A 13,079-nucleotide genomic window follows, 5' to 3' on the forward strand; every position below is an offset into this window, starting at 1 on the left:
ATATTTTGTGTTGAGCAGTTTTTAAAAAAAAAAGTGAATCATATTGTGTTTAGTATATTAACATTCTTGAATGTGACTGTATGTTTGACAACTGAATTGACTGAATTCTTAGATAACATCATGCTTTCTTTTTCAGATTTCAGAGAACACAAAGGAACAGAGGCAGTAGTCTGATGTAAAACCTGAATTGTTGGACCATTTGTAGTTATAATGATATCAGACTACTGAAGTTAATTTTATTTTTAAAGGTTGTAATGCTTTTTCTATTTCTGAAATTAGCATTTTATTCCATTAATAAAGAAATAAACATGGTCTGGCTCAGTTTCAAAAAGGACAAAATAGCATTCCTATGTAGCAGTATGGCACAAATAATTTAATAAAATGATGACAAAATGACAGAAATTATAGGAAATTGAAAGGTAGTTATTACAAATCATTATAAACTGAAATAAATAAATAACACAATAAATAAGGACAGACAGACAGTCGCCGCCGCTCCATATTTACAGAGTATGTGAAAATCGCGAAAGTGAAAGTAAACGCGAGTGCGCATTCAAATGCGATTTCAATACCCCGCATTTTGAAAGCGGCTCCCTGATGAATACAGATATCTCTCAATATGAAAGCTATTTTAGGCTGGGCAGTGTTGTTGTAACCATCTCTTAGCTCTGTATCAAAGAAAAATTTGGTCTTATTTACACTTTGAATATTGAGAGAGTGTGATTATGGTTGCACTTATTGTTAAGTGTTACCATAAAAATGAATAACAGATTTCTCTTAATCTTATTAATCACAAACAATAAGGTTTCATTTGTTAACATAAGTTAATGCACTGTGAACTATCATGAACTAACAATGAATTACTATTTTTATTAACGAACATAAACAAAGATTAATATATTGCTTATTGTTAGTTGATGTTGGTTAATACATTAATGTTAATAAATGAGACCTTACTGTAAAGTGTTAACATTTTTATTTATACTGTTTTTTTATTTCTATGATAAGTTTGTGAAAAGGAGTTCAGTTAGGAGGTCAAAAGTTGTAGAAGCTCATAAATCATGTACAGTAAGGTCTGAAGAGACTGAAATCATACAGAAGAGAAGTCATTCAGTTGAGTTAGTGGCAAAACCTTTTACAGTACTTGAGTATTGTTGTCTTTTACTGCATATGATAATTCATACTCAAAGTAGAACTGAAATGACATTCATTACAAGATGATGACATTCATTACAAGAAGATAGTTAAAACATTTCAAATACACCTGCAGAATATTTTTTTCTAGTCATGTGTTTCGCCATCGAGGATTTCTTAAAAATACTGTGTAAAAATCTTGTCTCGTCTCATCTCGTGAACTCAATCTTGAGTCTCGTCTCGTCTCGTGAGATACCCGTCTTGTCACACCTCTAATAGATAGATAGATAGATAGCCACCTGTGCAATAATTCCATTTGTGAAATTTCCTCACTACTAAATATTCCATGGTCAACTGTTAGTGGTATCATAACAAAGTGGAAGCAATTGGGAACAACAGCAACTCAGCCACAAAGCGGTAGGCCATGTAAAATCACAGAACAGGGTCAGCGGATGCTGAGGCACACAGTGCGCAGAAGTCGCCAACTTTCTGCAGAGTCAATAGCTACAGATCTCCAAACTTTGTGTGGCCTTCAGATTAGCTCAAGAAAAGTGCGTAGAGAGCTTCATGGAATGGGTTTCCATGGCCGAGCAGCTGCATCCAAGCCTTACATCACCAAGTGCAATGCAAAGAGTCAGATGCAGTGGTGTAAAACACGCCGCCATTGGACTCTAGAGCAGTGGAGACGTGTTCTTTGGAGTGATAAATCACACTTCTCTGTCTGGCAATCGGATGAATGAGTCTTGGTTTGGCGGTTGCCAGGAGAACGGTACTTGCCTGACTGCATTGTGCAAAGTGTAAAGTTTGGTGGAGGGGGGATTATGGTGTGGGGTTGTTTTTCAGGTGTTGGGTTTGGCCCCTTAGTTCCAGTGAAAGAACGATTTCATGCTCCCAACTTTGTGGGAACATTTTGGGGATGGCCCCTTCTTGTTCCAACATGACTGCGCAGCAGTGCACAAAGCAAGGTCCATAAAGACATGGATGAGCAAGTTTGGTGTGGAGGAACTTGACTGGCCTGCACAGAGTCCTGGACCTCAACCCGATAGAACACCTTTGGGATGAATTAGAGTGGAGACTGCGAGCCAGGCCTTCTCGTCCAACATCACTGCCTGACCTCAAAAATGCGCTTCTAGAAGAATGGTCTAGAATTCCCATAAACACACTTCTAAACCTTGTGGAAAGCCTTCCCAGAAGAGATGAAGCTGTTATGGCTGCAAAGGGTGGGCCAACTCCATTTTAACCCCTACGGATTAAGAATGGGATGTCATTAAAGTTCATGTGCACGTAAAGGCAGGCGTCCCAAAACTTTTGGCAATATAGAGTAGATAGATAGATAGATAGATAGATAGATAGATAGACAGACAGACAGACAGACAGATAGATAGATAGATAGATAGATAGATAGATAGATAAATAGATAGATAGACCTACAGACAGACAGACAGACACCAAGGTCACCAAGGATCAAGTAAATCCAAAACTTGACGTATGGTCAGTCTGAAACAGAGTTTATGAGAATAACATACAGGGGACATAGATCCCTGTGTTATACCACCAGTCACAATTGTGATCTTCATTTATCTGCAGTCTGACAACAGAAGAAACCATGTATTAATATAATTTCAATATGTATAGATAACCCTTTTATGATGATGTGTGCAAAAAATTTATGAGCTATTCAAAAATAAACTTAGAAAACTTAATTGTCATTTCTGAGCTTTAATGTCATCATTGTGTTAAGATCAGAGGTGTCAAGTAACAAAGTACAAATACTTCGTTATCTTACTTAAATAGAAATTTCAGGTATCTATACTTTACTGGAGTAATTATTTTTCAGCCAACTTTTTACTTCTACTCCTTACGTTTTCATGCAATTATCTGTACTTTTTACTCCTTACATTTTAAAAATAGCCTCGTTACTCCTATTTCATTTCGGCTTGTTTTCATTCCGGCTTGGGAAAAAAAAAAAAAACTATCCAGATAAATCGTGCAATCCGGATAGAGTGAATTTGATTGTGGTTGGATGAGAAGTATAAACATATACCATTCTGACACCCTATTGGTTTGTACGCGATCCATCGCACCTGCACATGTCACAAATAACGTCACACTCCAGCAAGAAGGACATAGCCAGTGTTGGGGGTCATTACTCAAAAAAGATCATTTCTTAAAAGTAATTATTTCTCCACTACTGGCTCATTTAGGCTATCAAACGGGTGCTTTCTCTTCGTCCTCCGCAAATTAAAGGTGCTCTAAGCGATGTCACACATTTTTAGGCCAAAACATTTTTTGTCACATACAGCAAACATCTCCTCACTATCCGCTAGCTGCCTGTCCCCTGAACACACTGTAAAAAAAACGCAGTCTCTATAGTTGCCACAAGCTCCAAAAACGACAACAAAAACAAACTAGTGCAGCCTGGACCACTTAACATAATAAACATGCTCCAGCCAATAACCGACAAGAATGATTTTAAATGTGCGTTCATGGCTGTTTCAGGAAGCACGGAGGGGAGGGGGAGGAGGAGGAGGAGGAGGAGGAGGGAGGGTCTAGTTAGCCTCTGTTTTGTTTGACAACACTTCGAACGTCAACAGAAATTTACTCCAGCCAGGATCGCTTAGAGCACCTTTAAGCTAGGTAGTTCAGTAGAGAGACGTTTGAATAAATAAGTAAATAACCGGTATACACCGGTTTTTAAACTTTTTTTTAGCGCGATCTTTTTTATTTATGTGACCCATAGTCATATACAACCATGTAGCTAAACAAGCCAAAACGAATTCATTTAAAACGAAACTGAAGATAAACCTGTGTTGCTCTCATGGTGTTATTACTCTCTCTTTATCCCTTTTATATGTTTTTTTTTAACTGTTTTTAAACTGTTTTTTTTGTTGTTGTTGTGTGTGCGTGAGGTGCGGGCACGATCAAACAGTCTTTGCAGGGGACTTGCCTCATCGTCATGGCATCGGTTTGTGAACAGGTCAGATTATGTCAGAGTTTGTTGCCGTTTGTTGGATGCTCAGACGACCAAAACAAACGCCGATTAAACATGTTCAGTCTGGTAAAAACAGACTCCGACCAACGGCAACACCTATCCAACAAACTCCAACAGACGAGTTTGTTGACGTTTGTCGGTGCGGTGTGAACTGAAACAGCTGAAATCTACCCGCATTTGACGGGTTGGCGGGTGTTAATGTCAAGCCCTGATTGTTACTAAGCCTGCCCTGGGTACACCAAAACTACCCGCAATTTTCTTGTCTGTTGCCCTCACAGATTACATTCCAATAAAAGTTATTAATGCCTCTGAAGTTTGACTTTTTGCACCATTACAATACTTATAGGCAACTAGTCATCATATCTTCCACTCCATGAAACACATGTTAATGCTCAGTAGTACACATATATGATGCTTTAATGTATTTGCATTGTACTAAAATGTGTTCATTTTCAATGGGCATATGGGTTGAAACGGGTAGCCTAGTGCATCCCAAATTTTTCAACATTAACATTTTCTTATAAACATTATAGTCATAGGTGGAGTACACAATAGGCCCCTGTGACATGGCCTAAGCTTTTGTCCCTACATTACTTTTACTTTTATACTTTAAGTAGTTTTGAAACCAGTACTTTTACACTTTTACTTGAGCAAAAAGCTTGAGTTGATACTTCAACTTCTACAGAAGTATTTTTAAACCCTAGTATCTATACTTCTACTTGAGTAATGAATGTGAATACTTTTGACACCAGTGGTTAAGATGGCAGTACCAGGAAATAAATGTGTGTGGTCACATGACCAAACTACCCAATAATGTTACACCTGCCCAGAACTCATGCAGACATGTTACATTTGCATTATAAATGAACATGTGCTTCATAATAAGAGTTGCTTTTTAATACCACACCAAAATATGAAAATATGTGATGAAAAATTGTGGTCACAATTGTGACTATAGTGGGATTAAACGGGTAAACTTGGTACATCAGATGGCAACACAGTTCTATTTTGACATTACATTTCAGTTGTATTTTCAGTGTTTCAACATAAGTGATTTATAAAGTACTCACAATTCACACAAATACATATACTATACACATATAATAACAAATAGACAAATAAATAAATAGACACAATAAAATGGAATATAAATTAAATTCCAGTCAAACTATAAAAATAATTTTTGTCTGATAATTAAATGCATTAAGTACAGCTATAAGATAAGTGGAGAGACCTGGTTTCTAGGGTGAAAGGTTAATCACACTGTAACACTGACCACACAATATTACCAAACATTATTTTTTACAGTTTTTTTTTCTAACTGTTTACACACATTTTCAAAACTTTGCTTCTTTTTTTTTCAAAACTTTACACAAAAATCCAGGAATTTCACACACAAAATGTAAAATTCCTCACATCTCTTGCAAAAATGAAGCACTGCATTCAAAATATCACAAACACCTTTGCCATAATATTCTATTTTTGGAGTTATTCAAAACCTAAAGCTCTTCTTTCATGAGCTCCTATGTACATTTCTGGACAAGATTGAAAGTAATTGTCAGAGAGACATAAAAATGTCACGATAAACACGAAAGCAAGATTGGAAGCAAAATATTTATGTTTTTACTGTAAGCATTTGTGGTTGTGAATACAGTATTACACAGTATGAAAGAAAAGAAATACATCAACCATGTGTAGTTGGACAGAAACAATGGTTGTGTTTTAAAAAGGAAATCTGTAATTTCAGTGTTGATCACTTCATTATGTTGATTCAATGATATTATCATTGATTTGTGGTTGAAATATTAACATTGTTTCAACAGTAACTGAGGGTGCAAAAGAGATGTTGTAAAAATTTAACTTTTTAATGTTGAATCAATAATATGACCATTGATTTGTGGTTGAAATCTCAACTGAGGGTGCAAAAGTGATACTGAAGCAACATCACTTTGTAACATTAATTCAATGCAATTAGCATTGACACATCAACACTGACTCAACATTGTTTCAATGATTACATCAGAATCAGAATAAGAAAATTACATGCTATCTGGGTTACAGGTAGGACAGATTATGAATGACTGTCAGGGGCTTGTAGGGTCATATTCTGTCCTTACATACATGCAATAAACAACTTTTTACTAAGAAGTCAGCACTCACCTGCGATGTTGAACTGTGTGGCATTAAGCTCCTGTAGTAAGTGATCAAGTTCACTCAGCCCCCCTCCCAGAACCGAGGCAGAGGAGAAAGCAGGAGGAGGGTCTTCTGTGCGTGAGAAGCGTGGCTTACATACGGTACTGAGAAAAAAACAAGTTACAAAACAATCTATTAGGGCTGTCAAAATGGCTGAAAAGCTAAATTCGAAATTCTTTCTGAAATATTTGCAAAATTCGAATTATATTCAAATTCTAAAGGCAATACTTACAGTTTTTACAATTGCTTACACACTAAAACTAAAAATAACAGTTACTGAAACTCTATACTCAAAGAGCAAAACCTTAGCCCAGATTTGCACAACTATAAGCACATTCTCAGCCTCACACTTTTTGCAAAACACTATACACATTGTTTTGCACAACACTAAACACACTTCTCTACATTAGACACAGAAATCTAACATAATGTCACTTCTTTGTGATTTCAAGACAATGCTTTCCAAAATACCACGCCTATAACCCAATTGATCAAACACAGCTGTCAGGTGTGCAGACACTTAGATGCTTAACTGTAAACTCAACAATCAGGTGCAAATACTATAAAAAGGCAAAAGGTGAGTTTGTGTCTTCAACAAAATTGAAGGCAATGTTGCAGTAAGAAGAAGAGGGAGAAACATCATTGGCCACAGAACTATTTTGAATGTCCCGGGACAACGTGGTGGTAACATCACAATGTATGTTGCAATCACGCAGAATGGGGTCCTCCACCAGCATGCCAACTTAGGCCCTTATAGTACGGCCCACATATTCACATTTTAGAAGGACTACACAAAATCGTCACAGCAGAAGACCAAATGAATGCAGAGCAGATGAGATGCATTGTCATATGGGACAATGTAAATTTCCACCTATCTGCTCTGGTCCAAAACTGGTTTCATTAGCATCCACAATTGTCACTCCAATACCTCCCACCATACTGTCCCTTCCTTAAACCCATTGAGGTTTTTTTTTTTTTTTTTTTTTTTTTTTTGGCATGGAAGGTTTACAATCTCCAGCCCAATGTCAGGATATGCCTCATTCAAGAGAAGGCCTGACCTAATTGATGCAGGGTCTGTGCAAGGATGGATTCACCATTCAAGAAGATTCTTCCCTTGCTGTCTTGCATGAGAGGACAACGCCTGTGATGTGGATGAAGTGCTATGGACAGATCCAGCTAGGCCAAGAGATGATGCTTTGGTGTTTTTTTTTTTTTAATATATATATATTTTTCATTTACAGTTTTTCTCAATTGCTTAAACACTATAACCAGGCTTTTGAACTAAAATTTCAAAACCATAACGCCATTTATCAAAAAGCACACCCATTTCCCTAAACTATAAACACTATTACCCTGTTTTGACACATGAATCAGATCTATTGAACTGTCACTGCAAAACTCTAGACACAAATCCCTTCAATTCTCATTGCCTACACCATGTTGTCATTTAGAAAGCACTAGCATTCAATATTGTTCACTCAAGTCAGCATAGCTTGAACTCAATTAGCACACAGTTACCCACGTGGAAACACAAAGGGCCCTATTTTAACGATCTAAACGCAAAGTGTAAAGCGCACGGCGCAGGTGCACTCAGGGCGTGTCCAAATCCACTTTTTCTATTTTAACGACGAAAAAACGGTCCGTGCGCCGGGGCGCATTTTTGAAATGGGTTGTCCCTATTCTCTTAATGAGTAATGGGCGTAACGTTCAATAAACCAATCAGAGTGTCATCTCCCATTCCCTTTAAGAGCGAGATGCGCTCACGCCATGGCGGATTGCTATTTACATGGCGGAATTTGTTGGCGGAAAAGCTGAACGCTTTTCAAGCAAAGAAACCGATCTGCTCGTGCGCGAAGTTAAAGCGCGCGAGCAGATCATCTACGGGACAAGCAGGAATCCACCAAAGCTTCCCGAGGTGAAGAAGGCGTGGGATGAATTAGCAGTGATTGTGTCCTCGTCTTCTGGCATCAGATGTTTTGCTGAAATTACCTGTTAAGTGGCCAGTCAATCTTTCAGTCGTCTGCGTTGGATGCAGGCTTTCAAATAGCTCAGCGCGATGAGTCAGTTAATATATATGTGTGTGTATTGGCACGATTGTTCAATTAGCCAATTTCGTTCATCATTATAAGTAGTAATAGGCTGAATTGAAAATAGGTAGCCTAATTCTAATACACGCAATGACTATTCATCATTACATTTTTATATTTATGTAGCCTACACAATAATATTCTTTTACACTGTAATCCTTTTGTTTTTAATATTTGGCATGTTTGTGTGATGCGCATCCCTGTGTGTAATAAGCAAAGTCAACGTGCACTGTGGACGCGCCCAGAGGCGCAGTTTCTACCAACGCGCTCTAACAAAAAAATATTGCGCCATTGACTTTAGACTTTAGACCAGGTTTGAGTTGGTCTATGGCGCAGTCTATACTATTATCAGCTCCTTAAAATAGCAATGCGCCGGCAATGCGCCTGAACACACCTCTTTTTTAGACCAGCACGCCCATGGGCGCACTAACTGGCGCAAATGCATTTACTAATTTAAGGACGTGGCGCTGAACGGGAAAACGCAAACGGCACAGGACGCAAACTAGCAAACACTTGCGCTGCGCCTTGCGTCGCATTGCGCCGGGTGTATTATAGGGCCCTAAGAGTCAAAATTTATCACACACCAATCAGAAACTTCAATAGAGAGATAAAAGAGCCTGAGTCAGTTCATTCAGTTTTGGAACAATGGATCTAGAGAGACATGATTGAAAAGGTCGAGGACACCAGAGAGGAGGAAGAGGAGGAAGAGGATGAGCAAGAGCAGTAAGAAGTGGAGGAAGAGGTGAAGGAGGAGGAAGAAGAGGACGAGGATGAGGTGCAAGGAGACAAGGAGTCTCAGATGAAATTCGTGCCACTAGTTGACCATGTACTTGTCCATGGTATGACTATAAGGGAGGCTGGGCAATGAGTTCAGCCAAACTTAAGTTGCTTCACCGTCACCTCGATCATAAGAATCTTCAGGGAGGGAAACAGTTAGGTGTACCTCAGTGTACTCTACTGTAACTTTTGAGTGCTGTACTCTGTTACAACACATGCATCAAATTGGCATCAAACATACAGCTTCCATTTTGTAAAAAGGATGTTACAGTTACAGTTATCAGTACTTCTATTTTTGTAGGACACAGAGACAATGGAATGGAAGAAGCCTGACTAGACATTTCAGTTGATGCGTGCCAGGGGTGCATCAGGCATGCAAGAGGATTTTACCCCCGCTGCCTTATAGGGCCAGTACAGCCTGTGATGTTGACAAGATTCTCTGGCCTGTCCCAGACCAAAGATGTGATGCTGGGACAGAATATTTTTTGTTGTTGTTTGGTGTATTGTACTGTACAGTACATTAAGAAATAAAAAATTTGCAAATGTATACATGTGTTAATCATTTGAAAAGTTCAGTGAGGGGGTGAACCACAAGCAACACAACTTATTATTGGTTTTTGGTTTTGGTTTTGGTTTTTGTAGTATTGTTTTGAATTTATCTCACCAGTGCATTAGACTATGTTGTAGTGTGTGTGTGTGTGTGTGTTTGAGGGCTTGTGTGTGATGTCTGAGGGCAAAGTTTGGTTTTTCAGCAAGAGTGAATGGTTGTGAGTGTAGAGCTTCATTTTGACTTGAAAATATGATGTTTGGGGAATTGGGTGAGATGTTATGGATTTGTGTTTACTGTTTTGAGAATATGAGGCATAGTTTCAAGAAATGTGAAATGTGTTTAAGCAATCAAGAAAAACTGTAAAATCATGCTTTGTTTTGTCTCCACAAATGTTTTTGTTTGTGTAATATATTGTGTATGTATATATATATATATATATATATATATATATATATATATATATATATATATATATATATATATGTATGTACTTTAACAATATCTCTGAAAAAAAATCAAACCCAGACTATATAATTAGAAAAGTATAAAAGTTACAAGTGTTTAAGATTGATTCATTTACACACTGCTGTGCTCAAACAAAATCAGAATGTATGAACCATGTGTGTTCCATACGGTGTCAAAGTTGGGTTTTGCTAAATTAATGTAAAGTTTTGAATGAAGTTTTTCATTTTGCAAAAGAACTGAAGTGTTCTGCTACTTGTGTGTGTGGATCTGTGAATTGTGTGTAGTGTTTTGAAAAAAATGAGCCTTGTTTTTAAAATTGTGCTTAAGCAAACGTAAAAAACTGTAATGTTAGAGGGAAAAAAGTACTTTATTGTCTGCTATGCCCACAAGAGAGCGCAAGCGAGCGCAATAAGCAAATATACACCAAATCAAGCATCGCATCTTTTTTTGAAATGAAATGACATTCACTTTTTTTTTTCCAAACAACTGTTTTTAAATTAAAGATGTCATTAATGTGCATGCAAGGTAACAAAAAAGTGCATAAAAACTGTGCAAGTACATCAGTAACCTGAGAAAACACGCTTCAACAGACAGCATAATGTTTGTACTATATGAACACAAAATAGCAACCTGCCATTCAGAAACAATCCTCTCATTACACATCTACATATTGCTCGTCAAAACACAGAAGGTGTCTTTTTTTTTTTTTGGACTTTTTCCAGCTGATGAAAACATGCGCTCAGCTCTGGGGTGCGTTTCCCGAAAGCATTGTTAGTCAACTATGGTCCTAAGTCCCATTGAACTCTATTGGTACTCTATTGGACGGAACTTGCGACTATAGTTCGCTTTGGGAAACGCACTTCTGACTGATGTGCTAGGTATGGTCAAGTATGTCTTTGCCAGCTGCACAATATGTGGAAACATACCGCACGGTTTTTGCCACCAACTGAGAGGGTTTTCGTCAGCGGGTAGCGTAGCTTCTCATTCATACATATCAATCTCATGGTCCAAAGGCCTGATGCCTTCTTCAGCACTGCTTAGGGTCTGACTGCATAGGCCGTCAAACTGGTTGCCCATAGCAGACAGCGCAGTCTTTTTTTCTCACTCCACTGACTTCCAGTGTCACTGCCAGAATTTTGTTGGAGCTAAATCTGATCGCAATGGTCATTAATCGGCTGTCGGCGAACACATCAAGCTAACGATCAAAGACTTCACATTTTGGCCAAGGATCAAAGGAATCTCAGATTCTCAAAATGTATCTCAGAAGGCCAAATCATGGCCAAAATCGTACAGTGTGAACCCGGCTTTACACACACACACACACACACATTGGGTTTTCATGTTTTATGGGGACCTTCCCGCATTTTTACACTTTCAAATAACATCATTCTGTATGATTTATAAGCTGTTTTCTTCATGGGGACCAAAAAATGTCCCCACAAGGTCAAGGATTCCAGATATTACCATCTGACATTTTGGCCCCATATCGTAGGATTTACCAGGACCGCGCACACACACACACACACACACACACACACACAGGTTTGTTTTGCTATCAAAGTGAAGACATTCCATAGGCGTAATGGTTTTTATACTGTACAAACTGTACATTCTATCCCCCTACACTACCCCTACCCCTAATCCTACCCATCACAGAAAACATTCTGCATTTTTACATTTTTAATAAAACATTGTTTAGTGTGTTTTTAAATATGAGGACTCATATTTCATGTTTATGTCGTAACACCAGTGTAATACCCATGTCATTATACAAATTTGTGTATCCTCTTAAATCACAAAAACGTGTGAACACACGCACCCACACACATACAAACACAAATGTAAAAACTCCTGACAAGACCTTCCTCTTCCTCTTACCTTCCTCTTATTATTCCTTTATTTCTTTGCATTTCACCTGTGCCCTAGCTTGTTTCCTTGTCTAGCTTTCCAATAAACCTGGCATTTTACACTATGAATATTGTTGCTCTGTAACAAACTACTTATGCTCCTCTACTTTAAATCACTTTGGATAAAAGCATCTGCTAAATGCATAAATGTATATGATAGACAGGCAGTTAGTGCCTCAAAAGCCTGATTAGCTAAACAAAGAATCTTGCTTTGGCCCATAGCCACATTTTATTTTGTCATTTACAGAAACTAGAGCTGTCACAGAGAATGACATGTTTTCTTTCAGGGAGTAGGGTAATTTTCTGCACACCATTACATAGATGTTTAAAAAGACTCTAGTAAAAGTTGAAGTACTGGCTACACTTTTTTAATCATGTGACGCATGAATTTAAATTATTTTAATGCATTTTCCGTTGTTACTTTCACGCAGTTAATGTTTCTGGCTTTATTTGACGTTAACTTTTTGTGTAATTTTTGAAGACTGTTCAGGATAATTTTAATAATTTGTTTAATTCATAATATTTTGACAGCTCAAAGGGCTGCAGTCCACATTTCAAAGTGCAGAAAGCACTACCATTAATGGAAAAAGGCCATTAGGTGCATTAGAGTGTATTAGGAATACACTAAAGTAATAGAACTTCTGATCAAGTGTGTGAATTTCTTTCACCAATTCAAACTGACTATATGTTGTTTACTTTATTTGTCATAATTACATACCTTTACTTTTGTAACTACTTTCTATATGTATGTAAAGCTGCTTTGCAACCATGCACAATTGTAAGGAAAAAAAAAAGCTATAGAAATAAATTTTAATTGAATTAAACAATACCTGATATTCAAATTACTGCATTTTTTAAATTTAATTTATTTTTTTATATATACTCTATTTTTTAAAATTCAAAACATTTATCTATACTATTTTTATACTCAAGTAGAAGAAACTAGATGTTTCAATTCATACCTCACATTTTCT

General features: G+C 37.4%; 1 protein-coding gene across 5 annotated transcripts in view; it reads right to left on the bottom strand.

Moving 5' to 3' along the window:
- LOC125265725 (transforming growth factor beta-1-induced transcript 1 protein-like) overlaps window positions 1–13,079 on the bottom strand; it is a 176,478-nt gene that overhangs the window by 86,198 nt on the left and 77,201 nt on the right. For all 5 annotated transcript variants that reach the window (XM_048186117.1, XM_048186114.1, XM_048186116.1 and 2 more), the window contains one exon: window positions 6,287–6,423. In XM_048186117.1, the coding sequence (XP_048042074.1) occupies window positions 6,287–6,423 (137 nt within the window). The remainder of the gene's footprint in view (window positions 1–6,286; window positions 6,424–13,079) is intronic.

The sequence above is a fragment of the Megalobrama amblycephala genome, linkage group LG3 (genome assembly GCF_018812025.1).
Source record: "Megalobrama amblycephala isolate DHTTF-2021 linkage group LG3, ASM1881202v1, whole genome shotgun sequence".
NCBI classification, from domain to species: Eukaryota; Metazoa; Chordata; class Actinopteri; order Cypriniformes; family Xenocyprididae; genus Megalobrama; species Megalobrama amblycephala.